Source organism: Gopherus flavomarginatus, chromosome 3, assembly GCF_025201925.1.
Source record: "Gopherus flavomarginatus isolate rGopFla2 chromosome 3, rGopFla2.mat.asm, whole genome shotgun sequence".
NCBI classification, from domain to species: domain Eukaryota; kingdom Metazoa; phylum Chordata; order Testudines; family Testudinidae; genus Gopherus; species Gopherus flavomarginatus.
The window spans coordinates 286,544,885-286,567,035 of record NC_066619.1 but is presented as its reverse complement, the minus strand read 5'-3'; the positions used below and the strand labels follow the sequence as shown (position 1 = coordinate 286,567,035).

The following is a 22,151-nucleotide window of genomic DNA, read 5'->3' as shown; positions in this document are numbered from 1 at the left end:
CAGCTCGCCTGGCGCTGTGGGGACCTGGCAGGTAGAGGTGAAGCTGCTGCTGCTTTCACCTGGAATGAAATGAACAGCCCCCCCCCCCCACACCCAGCAACACAGTATTGGCGCAGAGGTTTAGCCCACGTTTGGGGGAGGGGATTCAGGAGAGACTGGAAAAGGAACCAGGCCGGCAGCCAACATCCCCTCGGCAGGGCTGAGGGAGCTGCCAGAGGGTCGAGGTGGGGAATCGAACTTGCTCCAAGAAACAAGCAGGAACATGGCTGCAGCTGGTTCCCCCCCGCCGCTCCTCAGCATGGCCGGTGGCAGGAAGAATGGCCGCCCAGCGGGGAAGGGGCCAGCTGGACCCCTCCAGCCATCTGGGACAGGGAGGGGAGGGCCCTTCTCCCCAGTCACCCGGGCAGGGCAAGCCCCGCGTGAGGAGCAGGGACAGCGACGGCCCCAGGTGCTTGTCGGTCAGTTTCTCTGGCCCAGGGCCTGGCCCCACGGGGTGCAGCAGCAGGCCCTCGGCTCATCCCTCCCCTGAGAAGGGGGATTACTGCGGGACACTGCGCCAGCTCCATGCCCCAGCAGGTGGGCAGCACTATCTCCCCTCCACGGTCCCGCCAGCCAAGAACCGGCGCTGAGCCCACTGCCTCTGCTCTCTCCAGAGCCTCGGGCCCGCAGCTCTGAAGTAGTGGCCAAGGCCCGGCTAAGTGACTTCAGCAGCACGGAGGAAAAAGGCCCGTGCAGGGGCAACCCTTGGCATGGAGCGGGATGGGCGACAGCCTCCACAGGCCCCTGCCTCACCACCGAGCCCGGGTTCCTGCGGCTGGCTGAGCCAGGCAGCACGATGGGCAGGGGGACTGGGAGGGCTGGAGCACAGCAGGGACTGGGGCACACCAAAGAGCGGAGAAGGGGAGGGGACCTGGCGAGACCGGCAGTGCTGGAGCAGGTAACCGGCACCAGGCAGTCCTAGCCCCTGGTTTATGAGGGCAGGTGGCTGTTTAGGCTGCGGCCATTCCCTTTGGCTCAGGGTTACCCACGCAGCGGAGCCGGGCCCGCCCTGCCCCCCCAGTTCACAGTAAGTGACGATCCACACAAACGTTCCCTGTGTTTTTACTGGCACTTTTGTAGCCACCCTGTGCTGGTCGCCGGACCGAGTGCAAACGGCCCTCGCAGCATAACAGCTTTAATGGGAATCTGCAAATTCCAGGCGCTTTGATCACCCAAAGGTACCATGAATAAGGCTGGATGGGTCCCTTCCAAAGGGAAGAGAGAGCTGACGGTGATCGAACACCTCACTCCAAACGGAACGGATCCGACATGCTGCGCAGACATGCCCAGCCTAGCTCTACCAAGACCCGTCCATCTCCGGGAAGCCACAGCTTCCTTGGAATTCCTAATCCCTGAGACGTTAAAAACGAAAGGGGGTTTCTATTCACGTTTCGCCACATTCCCTTGGGGCATTGACCTGTGGTGGATAAATACTTCCCAGAGGGCAGAGTACAGAATGGGGGGAGACTTCCCAGCCTGTCCTTGCTTTGCTACCACTGGTATGCAGCCACCTCTGGGGTGAGACATGGCTGCTGTTAGTGCATAGCTGCGCGTCCTTGTGTCACAGTGGCAGCCTGGCCCGCCCCTGCCAGGGCAAACTCCTCTCAGGGCAGAACTGGCCTGGTACAGGGACAGGCTCTGCAGGGGATGCTGCAGGCTGAACCAGCAGAGGGAATGGGCACTTTGCCCTGCCCAGGGTCCAGTCCTGGGATGTGCCAAGGTCCCCCCAGGAGTCTTGTAATACCGGTGGTGCAGCAGGCCACCTCTGTCCCTGCCCGAGCTGACAGGCCCGGCCTAGAGAGCACAGGGCCCGCCCAGATGGGTTCCCTCCCCATTCCTGCACATGGTCCCAAGCAGCTGCAGGACGCCCCAGTCACCCCAGAGCCATCAGGCCAGTTCGTCTCGGCGTCTCTCACTTCGGCAGGGGGAAGGGAAGGGCGGGTGCGCCCGGCTGCCTTCTGGCTGAGAGCCCCTGCACTGGGGCAGAGCCCACACAGATCTGGCACTCAGCTTAGCAGCCGCCGCCGCCGAGTGACTAGCGAGCCAGCGGCAACACCCCCTTTCTGTAACTGTGGGCAGCCCAGCCCGGTGGTGCCCATTCGTAATGGAGCACAAGCCAGGGAAGTGCCTCCCGGTTGTTTCCGTGCAGCCGGAGCAGGGCTGTGCTGGGCCCTGCTGCCTCCTCCCCAGCGCTGCGCATGGGGTGGGCACTGCACTGGGGACTCCGGAGCTGAAGCAAGTCTGCAGACTCAGGCCCGTCCTGTGGGGCTAAGTGGGTGTGTTCCAGGGCAGCACACGGGCAGTTACACTTCCCAGCCCGGCAGCGGCCGTCACGCCGCCTCTGCTGGCACCGACTGGCTGAGCACTCAGGTTGCAGGGATGCCCCAGCCCAGGTTCTGGGGGTGGGGGGCTGGTGCTGCAGGCTGAAGACTGACAGAGGCAGTGGCTGCCGTCAGAGTCCGTGCCGGCCCCGGCTCCTGCCCCACTCCATGTTCTCCGCTCCACTCTGTGCTTCCATCTGGGTGTCGGGCTGGGGCTCCCCAAGGAGCCTGCTCCTCGTTCCAGAGCGGGCAGGGTTCCCAGCAGGGCTGTGTGCCCCGGACTGGCACGCTGCTATGGAGCGCAACCCCGAGACATTGGCGGGGGAGTCCTGCTCCCAGCTGGGTCCATGGGCTCGTCCTCTCTGCTGTGCACAGCTTCTGGGAGCAGCCCGGCCCTGCTGGGCGCTGCCAGTGCTGGGTTCTCCTGCTCCTGCCAGCTGGGCTCCTCGCCCTCAGCGGCCCTGCTGGGCTCTGCCAGTGCTGGGTTCTCCTGCTCCTGCCAGCTGGGCTCCCTGCCCCCAGCAGCCCTGCTGGGGCCCAGGGTCCTTGTCCTTCCCGCAGCCTCAGCATCTGCATCCTCAGGTGGCCCCTCCTCTGGGACGAGCTCGGGCTCTGGCTCCGCCCGCTCTCCCCCGTTTGACTGCGGCCCCTCGGTGGCCGAAGGCTTCACCGGCTGGTGGCACATGGGGCAGGTGTCCTGCACGTACAGCCACTTGCGGAGGCAGCCCGTGTGGAAGAAGTGGCCGCAGTCGGTGATCACGGCCACGGTCATCTCCTGCCCGGCAGAGGAAGAAGGGTTAGTGGGGAGCTGGGACAGACACTGCTCTTCCGGCTGGAACAGGATGGGAGTACGAAGATCCAGTCTCCAGTTACCTCGGGCAGCGGCCATCCCAGGCTCCCTGGTGCCATCAAGGGCAAGGGGGTGCTATAGGGGTGCTGCCAACCCTCACACCAGCCTCTCCAGCATGGCTGGCACCCCAAGACGAGGCCAGAAAATGCCTCATCACCCAGCACCTCTCTGCCTGCCCACTGGCCCTCGCATTCAGGGCCCCTAGGAAGTCACCAGGAGAGGTGAGTCACCCATCCTGCTGGGCAGCTGTGCCAGGAGGCACCTGCCAGCCTGGGCTGTCACCAGAGGCCCCCCCACTGGCATCCTTTGTACTGCACAAGTCACGGGTCTCACCACAGATCAGCAAGCTCCTGTTCCAGGCTATCTGCAGACTCAGGCAGTTGGTGCTGCATTCCTCCCCCTCAGGCCACTGTTCTAGGTTCCCCTTCTCAACGGTAAGGGCTTGAATCCTCATCAGCGTGCAATTCTACTGCCCACCCGTGGCCATGGAGCCTGGAATACATGAACCTGAATTCCAGGGCAGGTACGCACACGGCCTGGGGCAGTTACAGGGCCCACGTGGCATAACCAGACTCAGCCGAATCTCATCAAACAATAAAAGTTTGCTTGGAGCACACGTGCCAAACGGGATCAAGTGTAATGGAAGCGGCAGCGTCCGCCTGAGTCTGCAGGCAGCCCGAATTCAGGAAACTCCTCTGACCCCTAGCGACGCTGAGTAGAACTGAGCAACCAACAGCCCAGGGTTTAGCCCAGCGGGTCCCACACTCTGGGTGGCAGCCCGCGTGGGATCGGGCAGCTGGGGAGGGGTCGCAGCAATCACGAGGGGGCAGAGGATGGCATTTTACAAACTGGCAGCCTTCGCACATCGTGACCTCGCACCGACGGTGCACGCCAGGTCACACCGGTGTTCTCCAGGCTGCTTGGGGCTGCAGGGAGCAAGACATCTGACAAGGGGGCTGTGCAGGCGGCAAGTCTGGGGTCCGCTGGGTCAGTTACTGCCCTTGAGCTCGGTGTGAACCTCCCAGGGATCCACCCCTCCTCCCCGGCCCCCGCAGCCTGTTCGCAGTGGATCCACCCAAATCCCCGGCCTAGGGCACGTGGAGGCCAACTAGGAGCTCGGGTTGTACAATGCCCCGAGAAGCTGCCGCCTAGCGCAGAGCAGGCTGGGCCAGGAAGGGGGCCCCTAGATACACGCAGTGCACTCAAGAGGAGAGGGGTTTCTGATCTGCAGGAGGACTGGCCCCGTCACTAAAGAGCAGAGGAAAGCGCCCAGCAGTGATCTACTTGGCATGGCAGTGGAGCCGGTGCAGGAGGAGGGCGCTGGAACCCCCCCTGCCCTGGAGAGGGAGTCCCTGTCCCTGCTGGTGAGCGCCAGCCCCACGGCGCAGCCCCACGGGGAGGAGGGCGCGGCTGGTCACCTGGAAGCAGATGGCACACACGTCGTTGTGGTCCCGCAGCTGCCCCCTGGTGGCCCTGGGCAGCGAGTTGATCTTCTTGGCGGCCTCCCTGCGGAGCAGGAAGCTCTTCCAGCCCGACTGGGCCCGCAGCCACACGTTGAAGTAGGAGTGGATGATGATGACGGAGGCGCCCATCCAGCTCCACTCGCCGAAGATGGACTCCCAGGTGCCGTAGGCCACCACACAGACGGCCACCAGAAACTCCAGCACCCGGCTCACCGCATTGACGTAGTAAATGATCTCGTCTGTCTTCTCCAGGGGCGCATCCTGGAGCAGCTCGATCATGAAGAGCGCGTAGACGAAGAGGGTGCCCATCACCTGGCACAAAGGGGCAGAGAGTGAGGGCAATGCTCCGTTGCCAATGGCACCCAGGCCAGTCGGCCCCATGCCCCTCCCAGTGGGGAGGACCCCCCGTTGCCAATGGCACCCAGGCCAATCGGCCCCACATCCCTTGCAGGGAGCAGATGATGGAAACCCAGGTGACTGTCACATGCCCCTTGGCAAGGTCCCACCCCAGGGTGGGTGTGAAGGGGCCGAGGTGTCGCTGCAGGTCAGGGACTGGCCCAGGGCCCGGGGACGCTGAGTGGCCAGGTTTCAGGTGGCGAAGGTTTCCCAGCGAGGGCCCAGGGCTCTGTGCTGCGGTCGCTGTTTCACAGAGTCAGTCATGCTCTGCCAAGAGGCTAGCCAGAAAGTCACAACATTTGCAGAGGGCACAAAACGTGGGTCGGCCAGGAGTGCAGGAGGCTGCAGGAAGTTCAGAGGGACCCAAGCCAGCCAGGGCAGCACCATGGGAGCTGGGATGTGAGGGTGGCAGGTGCGTGTTACCAGGAAGAACAGATGCTGCAGGGAACAGACTCCAGCTGTACCCGCAGGGAGGGGAGCCCGCAGCTGGCGACCTGATCAAGGGGAAAGGGACTTGGCTGTACCAGTAGGGGACCCAGACTGGGGGAAAGGTGACCCAGCCATACCCAAAGGAGGGGAGCACATGGCTGGGGACTTGAATTGTCTGGAGAGGGACCTGGCTGTAGCCCCAGGGAGGGAGGCACGTGGTCGAGGACCAGGATTGAGGGAAGAGAGGCCCAGCCATTCCTGCAGGGAGGTGAGCGTGCGGCTGTGGGTCAGTACAGGGAGAAGGCGGGCCCGGTGGTTCCAGCAGTGAGGGGAGATTGCGGCTGTGGGTCGGTACAGGGAGAAGGGGGGCCCGGCAGTTCCCGCAGGGAGGGGAGCGTGTGGCTGGGGGTCAGTACAGGGAGAAGGGAGCCCGGCCGTACCTGCAGGGAGGGGAGTGTGCAGCTAGGGGGCGGTAAGGGAGAAGGGGGCCCGGCCGTACCTGCAGGGAGGGGAGCGACCGGCTGGGGATCGGTACAGGGAGAAAGGGGCCCGGCCGTACCTGCAGAGAGGTGAGTGTGCAGCTAGGGGGCGGTAAGGGAGAAGGGAGGCCCGGCCGTACCTGCAGGGAGGGGAGCGCGAGGCTGGGGGTCGGTGGAGGGAGAAGGGAGCCCGGTCGTACCTGCAGAGAGGTGAGCATGCAGCTGGGGGGCAGTACAGGGAGAAGGGGGGCCCGGCCGTACCTGCAGGGAGGTAAGTGTGCAGCTAGGGGTCGGTGGAGGGAGAAGGGAGCCCGGCCGTACCTGCAGGGAGGTGAGTGTGCAGCTAGTGGGCGGTAAGGGAGAAGGGGGGCCCAGCCGTACCTGCGGGGAGGTGAGTGTGCAGCTAGGGGGCGGTAAGGGAGAAGGGGGGCCCGGCTGTACCTGCGGGGAGGTGAGTGTGCAGCTAGGGGGCGGTAAGGGAGAAGGGGGCCCGGCCGTACCTGCAGGGAGGGGAGCGCGAGGCTGGGGGTCGGTGGAGGGAGAAGGGGGCCCGGCTGTACCTGCAGGGAGGTGAGTGTGCAGCTATGGTGGGTAAGGGAGAAGGGGGCCCGGCCGTACCTGCAGGGAGGGGAGCGCGAGGCTGGGGGTCGGTGGAGGGAGAAGGGGGCCCGGCCGTACCTGCAGGGAGGGGAGCGCGAGGCTGGGGGTCGGTGGAGGGAGAAGGGGGCCCGGCCGTACCTGCAGGGAGGGGAGTGTGCAGCTAGGGGGCGGTAAGGGAGAAGGGGGCCCGGCCGTACCTGCAGGGAGGGGAGTGTGCAGCTAGGGGGCGGTAAGGGAGAAGGGGGCCCGGCCGTACCTGCAGGGAGGTGAGTGTGCAGCTATGGTGGGTAAGGGAGAAGGGGGCCCGGCGGTACCTGCAGGGAGGGGAGCGCGAGGCTGGGGGTCAGTGGAGGGAGAAGGGGGCCCGGCGGTACCTGCAGGGAGGGGAGCGCGAGGCTGGGGGTCGGTGGAGGGAGAAGGGGGCCCGGCCGTACCTGCAGGGAGGGGAGTGTGCAGCTAGGGGGCGGTAAGGGAGAAGGGGGGCCCGGCCGTACCTGCAGGGAGGGGAGTGCGAGGCTGGGGGTCGGTGGAGGGAGAAGGGGGCCCGGCTGTACCTGCAGGGAGGTGAGTGTGCAGCTATGGTGGGTAAGGGAGAAGGGGGCCCGGCGGTACCTGCAGGGAGGGGAGCGCGAGGCTGGGGGTCAGTGGAGGGAGAAGGGGGCCCGGCGGTACCTGCAGGGAGGGGAGCGCGAGGCTGGGGGTCGGTGGAGGGAGAAGGGAGCCCGGCCGTACCTGCAGGGAGGGGAGCGCGAGGCTGGGGGTCGATGGAGGGAGAACGGGGTCCGGCCGTACCTGCAGAGAGGTGAGTGTGCAGCTAGGGGGCGGTAAGGGAGAAGGGGGGCCCGGCTGTACCTGCAGGGAGGGGAGTGCGAGGCTGGGGGTCGGTGGAGGGAGAAGGGGGCCCGGCCGTACCTGCAGGGAGAGGAGTGTGCAGCTAGGGGGCGGTAAGGGAGAAGGGGGCCCGGCCGTACCTGCAGGGAGGTGAGCGCGAGGCTGGGGGTCGATGGAGGGAGAAGGGAGCCCGGCCGTACCTGCAGGGAGGGGAGCGCGAGGCTGGGGGTCGATGGAGGGAGAACGGGGTCCGGCCGTACCTGCAGAGAGGTGAGTGTGCAGCTAGGGGGCGGTAAGGGAGAAGGGGGGCCCGGCTGTACCTGCAGGGAGGGGAGTGCGAGGCTGGGGGTCGGTGGAGGGAGAAGGGGGCCCGGCCGTACCTGCAGGGAGGTGAGTGTGCAGCTATGGTGGGTAAGGGAGAAGGAGGCCCAGCGGTACCTGCAGGGAGGGGAGCGCGAGGCTGGGGGTCGGTGGAGGGAGAAGGGGCCCGGCCGTACCTGCAGGGAGGTGAGTGTGCAGCTATGGTGGGTAAGGGAGAAGGAGGCCCAGCGGTACCTGCAGGGAGGGGAGCGCGAGGCTGGGGGTCGGTGGAGGGAGAAGGGGCCCGGCCGTACCTGCAGGGAGGGGAGTGTGCAGCTAGGGGGCGGTATGGGAGAAGGGGGCCTGGCCGTACCTGCAGGGAGGGGAGTGTGCAGCTAGGGGGCGGTAAGGGAGAAGGAGGCCCGGCGGTACCTGCAGGGAGGGGAGCGCGAGGCTGGGGGTCGGTGGAGGGAGAAGGGAGCCCGGCCGTACCTGCAGAGAGGTGAGTGTGCAGCTAGGGGGCGGTAAGGGAGAAGGGGGCCCGGCGGTACCTGCAGGGAGGGGAGCGCGAGGCTGGGGGTCGGTGGAGGGAGAAGGGGGCCCGGCCGTACCTGCAGGGAGGGGAGCGCGAGGCTGGGGGTCGGTGGAGGGAGAAGGGGGCCCGGCCGTACCTGCAGAGAGGTGAGTGTGCAGCTATGGTGGGTAAGGGAGAAGGGGGCCCGGCGGTACCTGCAGGGAGGGGAGCGCGAGGCTGGGGGTCGGTGGAGGGAGAAGGGGGCCCGGCCGTACCTGCAGGGAGGGGAGCGCGAGGCTGGGGGGTGGTAAGGGAGAAGGGGGCCGGCCATACCTGCAGGGAGGTGAGCATGCAGCTGGAGACCAGGATCAGCAGCCAGAAGTCCATGTGGAAGAAGCGAGCGATCTTGTATGCCATGAAGCAGGGGAAAACCAGCAGGAAGAGGCACAGGCTGAGGCTGCGGAAGTGCTTCCAAGGGCTCCTGGGAGGAGGAAGACGTCAGAGGCCTGGCCAGGCCACAGCTCAGCCTGCAGGGCTCCGGTGCTTCCCCCGAGCCCCCTGTGGTGCCCAAGAGTCCCCCCCACCGTGGAGGAGAGTGCTAGGGAGCCTGCAGGGCCGGCTGGGAATGAGGGAGACGCACAACACTCTGCCCGTCCCCGCTTGGGCACGTGGCGCTAAGGGAGGCCTGTGGGCCCAGCCAGTTTTGTCCTCACTGCTCTGCATCTCATCAGCTCCCCGTGGCCACTGGGGGCTCTCCCTGGAGCCATAGCACTGGCTCCCAGCCAGGGGTCTCAGCAGCCCCGCGAGGGGCGAAGGGGAAGGCCGCGGTGTCGCTGTGCTCAACAACCGCCTTTCCGAGAGCATGAGACATCAACGGGACCCTTTCTGGAGTGGGCCCTGAGAGAAGAGGTGCTGCATCAAGCCCCAGGCGGTCCTGAGGCATGGCCAGGACTGTGCCTGGTCTGGGGAGACCCCCACGCGATGAGCCCCAGCCATGGGGAGCGCTAGGACGGAAGTTGTGCCACACCACCAGGGAAGGCTACAGGGCATCAGACAGGGCTGGGTCCTGCTGCCCTCTACGGGAGGCTAGGGGACCAGTGCTACCTGTTCTGCGAAGCCCCCAGCGCCAGCACGATGGGGTCAGCTATCTCGATCATGGACTGCAGGGTCGATGTCACCACGATGAAGAGGATGATGCTGAGGAGGAAGGTTCTCTGCAGGATCTGCAGGTCCAGCAGCCCCGTCTGGAGAGCCAGCAGCAGCAGCGTCACACCCTCCGTCACACCCCTGCCAGGCGAGCAGGAGGAGGCATGGGGCTTTAACCACGGTGCAATCACCGGGACCCGCTAGTGCAGACAGCCAGGCGCGTCACCGGCTCTCTGAGCAGGCAGTCACGGTAACCACGCAGCAGTGACCAGCCACGAACGCACACGCAGTGCTGCATGCCGGGACTCAGCCCCTGCCCAAATCAGTGACAGCCAAGCTGCCGTTCACACAGTGCTGTCAGCAGGGAATGCCCTCGACCCGGGGGAGGGGTGCTTACAGCCCAGATCGCAGGGCAAGGCAGCCCAAACTCACAGCACCCAGCCGATCACCTGGGGCAGGGCAATCGGCAATCTGCCTAAAACAACATTTGGGGTGAGAAACTCCTACTTGGAACCCATTTCTGTAGCATCCTAAGCTTATATTTCATCTTTGTTTTGTTCGCTGGGTGATCTGCTTTGATCTGTTTGCTATCCCTTATAATCACTTCACATCTATCCTTTGTAGCTAATAAACTTGGGTTTGTTTTCTCTAAAACCAGTCTGTGGAATCCGCACCTGGGTGGGAGGGGCATAACTTCCTCCACACTGAGGGAGGGAGCGAATTTCCTGAGCTTACGCTGTACCGTTTTGTGCAGTGCAAGACGGTACAATGGTGGGTTTGCACCCCAGAGGGAGTGTGCACTGGAGTGCTGGGCAATCCCCTATTTGATTCTTCCCGTGCAAAGCTGATTTCTTTCTGTCTGTGTCTTTCTGCAGCTGGGAGTCTCCCTACCTGTGTGTGAGCTGGTGGAGGCTTGAGGGCCTGGCACAGCAGAACAGGGCGAGGGAAGCCAGGCTGGAGGAACAGGCGGGCTCAGTGGGACCCCAGTACATCAGGTGGCACCCCGGAGTGGGGGTAACCCGTCACCCCCCTCCCTCTCCTGACAGCTGCCCAGTGCATTGCCTCAGGCCGATAACAAGCTGCCCCAGCTGCGGCAGATGTTTTCTCTCTGCCATGCAGCACTACCGGAGTCACAATTAACCACGCGTGTTCCCAGCTCCAGGGGAGCGTGATCGTGGGGAGGAGAGCATCAGAGCCAGCTCATGGATCACAGAGACAAGGGAGAGCAGAGAGAGCACTCACACCACACCCGAGGAGGACGGCACGATGCCATCCTGCTGCCCAGGGCAGAGCGGGCGGCTGCCGAGGGTGTGTCCCCTGCGATCAGGGCGGTGACTGCAGCATGCGAAGACAGGCCTGAGCTAGCTTGCATCTTGCTTGCTCCAGTGCCAGTATTTGGGACCCACGACAGCACGGGCTGGAGAAGCCCTCCCACGGTACGTGTTTGAGCAGCTTGTCCATGCTGCCGCCACTGCTCATTACTGGAGCGAGTTCGATCCAAGCCAGCCAGGGTATGTCCGTGCATGGTGCTGTCCCCTCGGACTGCAGCGTGGTCACCGGCAGAGCCGCCTGACCAGAAGCCAAGCATGTGGCCTCCACAGCCCCAGCACGGCAGCCATGCCCGTGCCCACCAGAGCCGCTCACCTGTGCATGACGTTGCCGTTCTGGAAGGCGTCGTAGCCCAGCAGGTAGAACTTGCAAAGGTTGAGCACGGCCAGGGCGAGGTAGGAGACGGTGAAGGTCAGGCCAAGGAGGGAGTAGGGCGTGCCGCAGCACTCCGCCACGCTGCAGGGCGAGAGCACACAGCAGGGTGAGATGCTCCCTTGGGAGGCCCCGGGTCCGTCCCCTAGCCCATGCGGACAGGTCCCAGGGAATGGGCTAGGAGAGCAGGTACGGCACCGCAGCAGGAACATCGGGGGAAGTAGGGACTGGACCTGAATTGCTGGGGTCCAAGCAGGCCGGGTATGCGACGTCCCTTATCTCAAGCCCCGGCATTAGAGGAGTTCCAGCCCAGAACGGCCTAGATCCACCCTCCCACAGGCAGCCTGAGCCCACTGCTCCTTGGATCAGCCCCGGTGGCCCTCCAGGCCACGCCGCCCCCTGCCCCAGAGCGAGTCGCCCCCTCCTACCTGCTGAGGAAGATGAAAAGCAGCCCCTGCTGGGCGAGGAGGCTGTTGGAAGAGGCCAGGAAAGAGTAGATCTGGAGGGTGAAGAGCACCAGCCAGAAGACAAGGAAGAGCACCGGGACGGCCAGCTGGCTCCAGAGGGACATGCCCAGTGCCACCAGCCTGTACACCTCCAGTCCCTGGGGAGGAGGCACCAGTTAGCCGGCGCTGGGCTGGGGGGCTGTAGTGGGGATCTGCCACGGAGGAGTCACTCCCCATTTTGGACGGCCCAGCTCTGTGTGCTGCACCGAGCCCCTGCCTAACTCAGGGAGGGGTGTCTGATCACGCCCATCACCAGCCGGTGCCTCCATCCCCCTCTGGTATGAGCGATGGAGTCAGAGCGTCTGGACACTGGACTGGAGGGATCACCGGGCTGGGGAGTCCTATGGCCCTATGACCAGTCAGACTCCTGTGCTAGCTCAGCCAGCAGGTTTACAGGGCACCTGGGGGCAGTGTCTGAAGCGTGCTAAGCTCTGGGCTCACTGCCCTGGAGACAGAACCCCGCTGCTCCCAGAGAGCGCCCTGCCCTGCCTTTACCCCAGCGAGCCACCACTCTGCTCCCCAGGGGCAGAGGGGAGTCCAGAGCCCAGGCCCTCCCTGGGGACTGTCCGTAAGGAGGCTGAAGAGGCCCAGTTCTGATGGTGGTTTGCATGAAGGGGCTCACACTAAAATGGACTCAGAGTCATCAGCTTGTCTTACACACAGCACCTCTCAGCCACCCGGGGCTACACAGGCCTCTGAGCGGAAAGGCCCCATGTCCCACTCCCCAGCCCCCCGAGCTAGCCAGCTGCCCCGCTTTGGGGCCCGATGGGAGCCAGCGCCCCCTAGGGGGGAAAAGGCCCCATATCTCCTCCCCCCACACCAGCCAGTCTCCTCAGCCTGGACATGGCCCCTGTCCTGGCTCCTCAGCCAGGCCCCATGTCTCATTCCTAAGGCCGTGATTCTGTCAGGGATGTTTCCAGTAAAAGTCAGGGACAGGTCATGGGCAATAAACAAAACACCACGGAAGCCGTGACCTGTCCCTGACTTCTACTAAAAACATCCCTGAGAGAACGTCTAGGGAGGAGGGTGCAGCACCCTGCCCCCTGCAGAGGCTGGGAGCTGCAGGGACCCCATTTCCAGTGGCTGGGAGGGGTCCACCTGCTGCCCTGCAGGGCTATAGCTGACGAGGGTCCCCGCACTGCCCTGTGGGGTTGGGAGCTGTGGGGGACCCCCTACAAGCACTGAGCAGCTTGGGGGTCCTCTGCCGCCGTAGGTTGGCAACTGGGGGGCAGTGTGGGGCTGCTCATAGCGGTTGAACAGCTGTGGGGCCCCCGATGTCACGGAGGTCGCTGGAAGTCACAGATTCCATAACTTCATCTTAGCCTTACTCACTCCCCCACCCTCCCCAAGCCAGGTAGTCTCCCATCCTAGACCTGGCCAGTTCCCTCTCCTGCAGCTGGATTGGAACCAGCGCCCCCTACAGGGGCAAGGCCCCGTGTCCCCTCCCCTGCAGCTGGATTGGAACCAGCGCCCCCTACAGGGGCAAGGCCCCGTGTCCCATTCCCACCCCCTGACCTGGCCAGTTCCCTCTCCTGCAGCTGGATTGGAACCAGCGCCCCCTGCAGGGGCAAGGCCCCGTGTCCCATTCCCACCCCCTGACCTGGCCAGTTCCCTCCCCTGCAGCTGGATTGGAACCAGCGCCCCCTGCAGGGGCAAGGCCCCGTGTCCCATTCCCACCCCCTGGACAAGTCTGGTTTCACTGTGAAGTGCCCAGAGCTGCCTGCCTGAGGGCACTGCCAGACTCACTCACCTCCCCTCAGCCGCCCTCTCCCTGCATGCCAGGCACTCACCTGAGCCACCTCCCTGCACGCCGCAGCGGCCAGGTGGAAGGGAACCAGCAGGTGGGAGGTGGCCACATACAGCACCTCCACCACAGTGACGGAGGTTGCGAAGGTGTTGACCACAGGAAGTGCCTGGAGGGGGAGGCCACAGAGCCGGGCCAGCAGTGGGAGCAGCGGGGCACAGAACAGCCACACCTGCTTGGTCTTCATCAGGAGGGCGCAGAGCATGCTCACAAAGATCTGGCCTGCCGGGAAGGCGAGAACAGGCCTGTGAGTGCAGCTGGAGCGTGGCCGTGGCTCACAGTCGGCCCCTGCCGGGTCCCTTCCCACACCCCCCATCGCTCCCTCGTGGAACCAGTGTTCCCAGCATGCACACGTCCAGCCGGCACGGTGGCTGCAGCCCACAGCCTAAGCAGCGTGGCCTAGTGCTTAGACCACGGGGCTGGGAGTCAGGACTCCTGGGTGCCACTGTCTCCTTCTCGGGCATGGGCGAGCCACTTCCCCACCCAGATCAGGCCGTTAATGCTGCCCCCCACCACAGGGGCCAGTGGGACGTTTGCTATTCAGTGACCATGGATGGTGCTTTGAGACCCCCAGACGAGAGGTGCTGCGTGAAGGGAGACTCATCACCAGCTCTCCCAGCCACTGTTGCAAGCAGGCCTGGGCTCACCCTCCTCCCCACGGCCCCCAACAGCAGCACAGAGGCCGTATGGGAGGGGCTCGACCTGCACCCTGCCTGTGAGGAAGTATTCCCCACTCAGGTTACAAATGGCCACCGGAGGGCGCTGCCCCGCCAGGTAGCCATAAGCCCCGAGCTGTGTCTGTGTCGTTTGAGGTCCGTTCGGGAAGTTTTTGGTCTGCTCTACGCGCAGCCTCGCCCCGGTTTACTGACACTGGCACCAACCCCTGTGCAGAGACACCCCTTTCGGGTGTATCCACCTGCCACTCACTGACAAACTCCGCTGGGAGAAGCCGGCTTGAAAGCCGAGCCAGGGCTGCAGTGTGTAACTGAACAGGTGTAACGCCCACATGGCCAGCTAACCCGTAGCGCTGGGCGCAGACTGGTCCTTACATCCAGACCCAGCCCCCATTCGAAACCCAAAGTGGGAAGCGAATTCACGTGCCCCAGGGCGAGCCGAGATGTGGTCAGGACTGAGATTCAAACGCAGCCGAGGTGTTTCTAACGTCCCATCGGCATGGTGCCGGTTGCCCAGAGGTGCTGCTCAGCTGGCAGGCAGGCTGGGCTCCCCTCGCGCTCCCCACTGTGCTGCGTGAGCGGGCATGCCGTGGTCACACTGAGAGGCTACTCAAGGGCCCCCCGACCCGTACCGGTGCCAGCTGTGGGTCTCTCAGCTCCGCTCCTTGGGGAGTGCTCCCTGAACAGGCGCTGGGGGTGGGGAAAGCACGCCCTGCATGCTCTGCGGCCATTCCATTTTTGGTGGGAGGGATCCCATGGGAAAACCCTGACCCAGGGTCTGGGGGCTTCCATCTGATCCCTGTGCCAGAGGGGAAGATGGGGTGGCCCCGCAGAGAGGCGTCTCAGGAAGGGGGGGCCACGGGGAAGCCTCACCTGTCAGGGCGGTCACGAAGCGTCTGAGCACCACAGGGTCCTGGTACACAGCCCCCTGGAACTCATCCTCCATCTCATGGCGCATGTAGTCCCTGGAAGGAGAGGGGTGGGGTCTTAGCAGCAGGTGCCTGTTCCATCCCCCTATGCCCCCACCCCAGCCACCTGTCAGCTCCACACTCACTCCAGTTAGCCAGAGCCCCAGGCATGCACCTGCGATCTTCTACCGAGTCCCCATGCCAGCGAGACCCCACCCACCTTCCTCTCCTGATCACACCACAGGGGCAAGCGCCACCCCACGGCCAGGAGCCAGAGCCATGAAGTCACGGCCCGAGAGCACACGGCTCCAGGCCCCGTGACAGCTCCCCCCGGGGCCAGGGCTCTCCTCCCAGGGTAGCAAGCACTGCTGCGAGCCCCCACACGTACACTGCATGCCCCTGACAGGGCCGTGGCGAGAGCACAGAGCCCTCGGGGCACAGCAGGGGGCTCACCTGGCCGTCTGGTGCCCCACGAAGAGGAGCAGCAGTGTCAGGCCGTAGAGGTACAGTCTCACCAGGGATCTGACTGGGAGCAGCAGCACCACGACACACAGCACGTGGCCTGGGAAGGAGAGAACAGATCAGCCAGTCATGCTTGCGGTGTCCCATCACTGCGCTGCCCACCCACGCCCACCCAGAGGGCACAGTCGGACATGGCCCCCAGCCCTCAGCACTAGCCCCGCGGGCGCTCCGGTCTCTCCTCTTCAAGCCTTTCCTTGGGGTCTCTGCCCCGGCCCCATCCTCTTACCTTAGCGACGAAAGAAGAAACCAGTTCAAACTCAGCCATGTGGGTTAAGATACCTCGCTTTCCCAAGCAACTCCATCTACATGCTACACGCAGCGGGAGCTTCACCCACCACTGACATGCAGCCACCTCTGGAGCAGGGTGCAGCAGCTGCTGAACTGCGACACTGAACAACAGGAAGGGGCTATCACACATTGCCGGGGGCGCACGAGGCACAACAAGCTACTGACTCCAAGGAGAGGGACCCACCCATTGAAATCCTAATGCCAGCCGGGGTTTGCTTGCAGGTGTCCCACCTAGTCCTAAGCAGCCGCAGTGCAGCTTCATGTAGAGCCAACATGCTCATGGCCCGATGGGGAAATAAGCGACTCCCCCCATCTGAGTGTATCTTGCAGAGATAATTGTGAGTACTCCCCTGCGCAGCAAGCGGGAAGGGCGTCTGCTGGAACTCACAGCACTTTGAGTGCTGCCAAGGACAGCAACTATCTGGGCTGTCCCAGCGTCGGCCCCCTGCCACGACTGCCTACGGCAGTGCGACCACACCACCGGCGAGCAGGCTGCGCCCTCCGTGCCTCCACTGCAACGCCAGGCTCAGATGAAGTGTGCGCGATTCCAGAGCCTCGGCCCTTCCTCAGCAACCCTGTGTGGGAATAAAACGCAGCACGGCTGCTTCCCGGACCACTGATCCCAGCAGCGAGCGGAGCGGCTTGTCCCATAACACGTCCCGTCTGGGACACAGGAACACATGCTACAGCAGAAGTGTGGGAGGCGATCTGCCTGGGCCCAAGGTCTCACACCCGCCCTGCAACCCTAACTCACAGAGCAAGGCCCCAAGACATTGGAGGGCTGGATCAGGTTCCTAACACTGTGCCCTGGCAACCGGTCTGTCTGCAGCAGGGTGAGTCGTTCTGTACCTGCCTTGCAAAGCCAGGCCTGGAATAGTGCGTTCAGGCATGGGCACCTCAGCGTGCAATTCCCTTACCCACTCGGGGCCTCACTTCCTCTCTCTGGCAGCCTTGGACTCACTCCCATCTTCTGGCAGCCAGAGGCCAGGGACACCCAGAGCATGGGACTGCAGCCCTGGCTAACAGCCATTGACGGACCTATTCTCCAGGAACTTACCTAGTTCTTTTCTGAACCCAAACCTAGCTCCCTCGCGCAAGGCGGCATCCACCCTGCAGAGCTCACGAGCCAACAAAACAGCTCCCGCTGGCCCGGGAAGGAGCCAAATGGAGCTAGTTACATGTCCAGACCTGAGGAGGAGAGGGCTATTCACAGCAGCGCTGTTTGCAGCGGAGCCGTGCTCCCAGCTAACACTCCCGGGACAACCTGCAAACCAAAGACCTTTGTCCTGCTGTCAAACTGCCGGAGACTGGAGCACCCAGGACATGGAGATCTCCTGGCCTGCCAGTCACATCCAAACTTGTAAGAGGTGCTGTCTAAACAGACGGCTGGGGGCAGGGGGGCCGGGCTGCCCCCTTGGGTGCCTTTCTGTCCGGGCCCATAGTTAGCTACTGGAATCAGACAGCGAATGAAGCAGGGTCCCGCTGCGCTAGGATCGATCCACCCCCCTGCAGCCGATCCCCCGGCGACGTGACAGGCAAGAGCTGCACCCAAACTATGCCCGTTCAGAGCCCTCTCACAAGCCGTGGCCTAGTCCGACTTCTGTATTTAGGGGGATAGGGGGCACCATGGGGGGGCTAGGAGGCACCACGGGGTGGCTAATGCACAGGAGCCCCCAGCTGGGAGGTGGAAGAAGGGCCCCTTGGAAGCCACAGCTAGAAACCACCCAGCCTCCAGGAGCTCGGGGCGGGGGCTCCCCACTCCCGCACATGGGTTTCCTGCTGACTCAGAGCCAGCCCCGCTCAGTCACATGGTGCCGCTGGGCCCCCTCCATGTGCGGTAACTGGCGGAGCCCTGACCTCGGAGGCCAGGCAATCTGCTCCCCGCAGGGAGAGGCTGGAACAGCAGCTGGGCGCTGCAGGGAGGGGGCACCACTTTCTGGGGGAGCACGCTGAGGGCAAGGGAGGGTTGTGCCTAGGGATGGGGGGGGTCTGACTGATTTGAGCTGTTGGGGGGGGGGCGGCCAAACCTTTACATTGTGCCCCCCGCTATCCACATATACAGCTTGGGGGGCGGCACCCAGTCTCCGCCCAGGACTCTGCGCCCCCATACAGTGCCCCGCTCCAGCTGTGGCGCATGCAGACTGCCGGCCCAAGCATGCCGCATGCCAAGGAGCAATGCATGCTGGGACTCAGTCTGCCCCTCCCCGATGAAACACGAGGGTGGGCGGCCCCAGGGCAGCCCCCACACCTCCCTGGCCCTCGCCGTCCCCTCCCGGACGCTCCGTGAGATGGTGCAGACCTCGCTGCCCGGAGCAGGGCCGCTCCCCCGTGCCCCCAGCCTCACCCAGGTAGTAGGCGTGCCACAGGGCGTGGCGCCGCCACGTCGCCTCCTCCTGCTTGGGCCGGAGCAGCTCAGCAAAGGCCTGGACATCCCAGCGGTAGAGCAGGTCCAGCAGCACGATACTGGGCACCCGCAGCACCACGTTGGCCACCTCCTCCAGCCGCGGCATGGCCGGGCCCCAGGGCCAGGCCGCTGGGGGGCCACCTAGGGGAGCCAATGAGGGGGAGAGGTGGGAGGTGTCTCAGGGGTCTCCTTCCCGGGGGTGTGGGGCTCAACCTGGGGTCTCCCTCCCCTAGGTGTGGTCACAGGGATGGGAGTCTCTCTCTGAGGGGCAGGGCTCAACTGGGGGGCTGTCCCACGGGGGGCCCTCGGGGGGGGCTCAGTGGGAGACAGGGTCTGTGTCCCACAGGGGGGAGAAGCTCAGTAGGGGGCACTCAGCGGGGGGCCAGTGAGCGGGGGGGGTCCCTGTACCGCAGGAGGGGAGCTCGGGGGGGGAACTCAGCGGGGGGCCAGTGAGCGGGGGGGTTCCTGTCCCGCAGGAGGGGAGCTCGGGGGGGGGAACTCAGCGGGGGGCCAGTGAGCGGGGGGGGTCCCTGTCCCACAGGGGGGGGAGCTCGGGGGGTGCGCTGAGCGGGGGGGGGTCCCTGTCCCGCGGGGGGGGGTCCCTGTCCCGCAGGGGGGGGAGCTCGGGGGGTGCGCTGAGCGGGGGAGTCCCTGTCCTGCAGGAGGGGAGCTCGGGGGGGGCGCTGAGCGGGGGGTCCCTGTCCCGCAGGGGGGAGTTCGGGGGGGGGGCGCTGAGCGGGGGGGTCCCTGTCCCGCAGAGGAGAGCTCGGAGGGGCGGCGCTGAGCGGGGGGGTCCCTGTCCCGCAGGGGGGGAGCTCGGGGGGGGGGCGCTGAGCGGGGGGGTCCCTGTCCCGCAGGAGGGGAGCTCGGGGGTGGAACTCAGCGGGGGGCCAGTGAGCGGGGGAGTCCCTGTCCCGCAGGGGGGGAGCTCGGGGGGGGCGCTGAGCGGGGGGTCCCTGTCCCGCAGGGGGGAGTTCGGGGGGGGGGCGCTGAGCGGGGGGGTCCCTGTCCCGCAGAGGAGAGCTCGGAGGGGCGGCGCTGAGCGGGGGGGTCCCTGTCCCGCAGGGGGGGAGCTCGGGGGGGGCGCTGAGCGGGGGGGTCCCTGTCCCGCAGAGGAGAGCTCGGAGGGGCGGCGCTGAGCGGGGGGGTCCCTGTCCCGCAGGGGGGAGCTCGGGGGGAGGCGCTGATCGGGGGGGTCCCTGTCCCGCAGGGGCGAGCTCGAGGGGGGGCGCTGATCGGGGGGGTCCCTGTCCCGCAGGGGGGAGCTCGGGGGGGGGCGCTGAGCGGGGGGGTCCCTGTCCCGCAGGGGGGAGCTCGGGGGGGGCGCTGAGCGGGGGGTCCCTGTCCCGCAGGGGGGGAGTTCGGGGGGGGGGCGCTGAGCGGGGGGGTCCCTGTCCCGCAGAGGAGAGCTCGGAGGGGCGGCGCTGAGCGGGGGGGTTCCTGTCCCGCAGGGGGGGAGCTCGGGGGGGGGGCGCTGAGCGGGGGGAGTCCCTGTCCCGCAGGGGGGGAGCTCGGGGGAGGCGCTGAGCGGGGGGAGTCCCTGTCCCGCAGGGGGGAGCTCGGGGGGGGGCGCTGAGCGGGGGGGTCCCTGTCCCGCAGGGGGGAGCTCGGGGGGAGGCGCTGAGCGGGGGGGTCCCTGTCCCGCAGGGGGGAGCTCGGGGGGGCGCTGAGTGGGGGGTCCCTGTCCAGCAGGGGGGGAGCTCGGGGGGAGGCGCTGATCGGGGGGTCCCTGTCCCGCAGGGGGGAGCTCGGGGGGGGGGCGCTGAGCGGGGGGTCACTGTCCCGCAGGGGGGAGCTCGGGGGGGGGGCGCTGAGCGGGGGGGTCCCTGTCCCGCAGGGGGGGAGCTCGGGGGGAGGCGCTGATCGGGGGGGTCCCTGTCCCGCAGGGGGGAGCTCGGGGGGGGGGGCGCTGAGCGGGGGGGTCCCTGTCCCGCAGGGGGGAGTTCGGGGGGGGCGCTGAGCGGGGGGTCCCTGTCCCGCAGGGGGGGAGCTCGGGGGGAGGCGCTGATCGGGGGGGTCCCTGTCCCGCAGGGGGGAGCTCGGGGGGGGGGCGCTGAGCGGGGGGGGTCCCTGTCCCGCAGGGGGGGAGCTCGGGGGGAGGCGCTGATCGGGGGGGTCCCTGTCCCGCAGGGGGGGAGCTCGGGGGGAGGCGCTGATCGGGGGGGTCCCTGTCCCGCAGGGGGGAGCTCGAGGGGGGGGCGCTGATCGGGGGGGTCCCTGTCCCGCAGGGGGGAGCTCGGGGGGGGGGCGCTGAGCGGGGGGGTCCCTGTCCCGCAGGGGGGAGCTCGGGGGGGGGGCGCTGAGCGGGGGGGTCCCTGTCCCGCAGAGGAGAGCTCGGAGGGGCGGCGCTGAGCGGGGGGGGTCCCTGTCCCGCAGGGGGGGGAGCTCGGGGGGGGGCGCTGAGCGGGGGGGGTCCCTGTCCCGCAGGAGGGGAGCTCGGGGGGGGAACTCAGCGGGGGGCCAGTGAGCGGGGGAGTCCCTGTCCCGCAGGGGGGGAGCTCGGGGGGGGCGCTGAGCGGGGGGTCCCTGTCCCGCAGGGGGGAGTTCGGGGGGGGGGCGCTGAGCGGGGGGGTCCCTGTCCCGCAGAGGAGAGCTCGGAGGGGCGGCGCTGAGCGGGGGGGTTCCTGTCCCGCAGGGGGGGAGCTCGGGGGGGGGGCGCGGAGCGGGGGGAGTCCCTGTCCCGCAGGGGGGGAGCTCGGGGGAGGCGCTGAGCGGGGGGAGTCCCTGTCCCGCAGGGGGGAGCTCGGGGGGGGCGCTGAGCGGGGGGGTCCCTGTCCCGCAGGGGGGAGCTCGGGGGGAGGCGCTGAGCGGGGGGGTCCCTGTCCCGCAGGGGGGAGCTCGGGGGGGCGCTGAGTGGGGGGTCCCTGTCCAGCAGGGGGGGAGCTCGGGGGGAGGCGCTGATCGGGGGGTCCCTGTCCCGCAGGGGGGGAGCTCGGGGGGGGCGCTGAGCGAGGGGTCACTGTCCCGCAGGGGGGAGCTCGGGGGGGGGGCGCTGAGCGGGGGGGTCCCTGTCCCGCAGGGGGGGAGCTCGGGGGGAGGCGCTGATCGGGGGGGTCCCTGTCCCGCAGGGGGGAGCTCGGGGGGGGGCGCTGAGCGGGGGGGTCCCTGTCCCGCAGGGGGGAGTTCGGGGGGGGCGCTGAGCGGGGGGTCCCTGTCCCGCAGGGGGGGAGCTCGGGGGGAGGCGCTGATCGGGGGGGTCCCTGTCCCGCAGGGGGGAGCTCGGGGGGGGGGCGCTGAGCGGGGGGGTCCCTGTCCCGCAGGGGGGGAGCTCGGGGGGAGGCGCTGATCGGGGGGGTCCCTGTCCCGCAGGGGGGAGCTCGAGGGGGGGCGCTGATCGGGGGGGTCCCTGTCCCGCAGGGGGGAGCTCGGGGGGGGGGCGCTGAGCGGGGGGGTCCCTGTCCCGCAGGGGGGAGCTCGGGGGGGGCGCTGAGCGGGGGGTCCCTGTCCCGCAGGGGGGGAGCTCGGGGGGGGGCGCTGAGCGGGGGGGTCCCTGTCCCGCAGGGGGGAGCTCGGGGGGGGGCGCTGAGCGGGGGGGTCCCTGTCCCGCAGGGGGGAGCTCGGGGGGGGCGCTGAGCGGGGGGGTCCCTGTCCCGCAGGGGGGAGCTCGGGGGGGGGGCGCTGAGCGGGGGGGTCCCTGTCCCGCAGGGGGGAGCTCAGGGGGGGTCCCCCCGCGGGCTCTCACCTGACGGGTCACGCCGGGGGGGGTCTCTCCCTAACGGGGGTGGGGGGTCGGGGGGGCCGTTCCCTGCCCGCGGCGCGGCGGCCTCTGTGTCACTTTCACTTTCTCCCAGTCCCGCCCCCGCCGGCAGCACCACAGACAGGCCGCCGGAAGGCCTGGCGCAGGCTCCCCGTGACGCCTCTTCGGCCATGGCAGGTAAGGGCAGCCCTCGGGGGGGAGGGGTTGCGAGGCTAAGCCAAGCTGGAAGCCGCCATCTTTGATAAGAGCACGTGGGGTGGCCATATTGGATAAGGGCAA

At 67.0% G+C, this 22,151-nt stretch overlaps 1 protein-coding gene and 1 long non-coding RNA gene across 42 annotated transcripts; one reads left to right on the top strand and one right to left on the bottom strand.

Annotated features, from left to right (window-relative positions):
* Positions 1-1,085: 1,085 nt before the first annotated feature.
* On the bottom strand, positions 1,086-22,092 carry LOC127046375 (RING finger protein 145-like). 39 transcript variants are annotated; one of them, XM_050943304.1, is made up of 22 exons: positions 21,858-22,092; positions 18,116-18,316; positions 15,415-15,523; positions 14,927-15,018; positions 13,366-13,601; positions 11,498-11,673; positions 11,013-11,153; positions 9,327-9,509; positions 8,556-8,703; positions 8,438-8,497; positions 8,260-8,379; positions 8,141-8,200; positions 7,669-7,728; positions 7,490-7,548; positions 7,370-7,429; positions 7,012-7,131; positions 6,834-6,891; positions 6,596-6,715; positions 6,299-6,418; positions 5,998-6,117; positions 4,629-4,985; positions 1,086-3,135 (listed from the first exon to the last, which is right to left on the bottom strand). In XM_050943304.1, the coding sequence occupies exons 1-22, from the start codon at positions 22,042-22,044 to the stop codon at positions 2,653-2,655; spliced, it is 3,270 nt and encodes a 1,089-aa protein (XP_050799261.1). In that variant the 5' UTR covers positions 22,045-22,092; the 3' UTR covers positions 1,086-2,652. The 39 variants fall into 39 exon arrangements, with proteins under 39 accessions (XP_050799261.1, XP_050799259.1, XP_050799260.1 ...); XM_050943302.1 differs by lacking the exons at positions 6,834-6,891; positions 7,490-7,548; positions 7,669-7,728 and adding exons at positions 7,190-7,309; positions 7,549-7,608 and having other exon boundaries at positions 6,952-7,071; positions 7,370-7,489; XM_050943303.1 differs by lacking the exons at positions 6,596-6,715; positions 6,834-6,891; positions 7,490-7,548; positions 7,669-7,728 and adding exons at positions 7,190-7,309; positions 7,549-7,608 and having other exon boundaries at positions 6,892-7,071; positions 7,370-7,489.
* LOC127046459 (uncharacterized) lies at positions 6,011-8,523 on the top strand. 3 transcript variants are annotated; one of them, XR_007773085.1, is made up of 6 exons: positions 6,133-6,149; positions 6,211-6,248; positions 6,726-6,843; positions 7,022-7,141; positions 8,270-8,389; positions 8,448-8,523. It is a non-coding gene; the product is annotated as an uncharacterized LOC127046459 (long non-coding RNA). The 3 variants fall into 3 exon arrangements; XR_007773087.1 differs by lacking the exons at positions 6,133-6,149; positions 6,211-6,248 and adding an exon at positions 6,011-6,067; XR_007773086.1 differs by lacking the exons at positions 6,133-6,149; positions 6,211-6,248 and adding an exon at positions 6,505-6,547.
* Positions 22,093-22,151: the final 59 nt, after the last annotated feature.

Bases quoted from the DNA above. Each gene is read 5' to 3' on its own strand.
- LOC127046375 (XM_050943302.1), bottom strand. From the start codon at position 22,044: ATGGCCGAAGAGGCGTCACGGGGAGCCTGCGCCAGGCCTTCCGGCGGC. The intron at 9,510-11,012 runs GTGAGCGGCTCT...CTCGCCTGGCAG, and splicing joins AACGGCAACGTCATGCACAG to GGGTGTGACGGAGGGTGTGA. The intron at 7,609-8,140 runs GTACCGCCGGGC...CCCTCCCTGCAG, and splicing joins TCGCGCTCCCCTCCCTGCAG to GTACGGCCGGGCTCCCTTCT.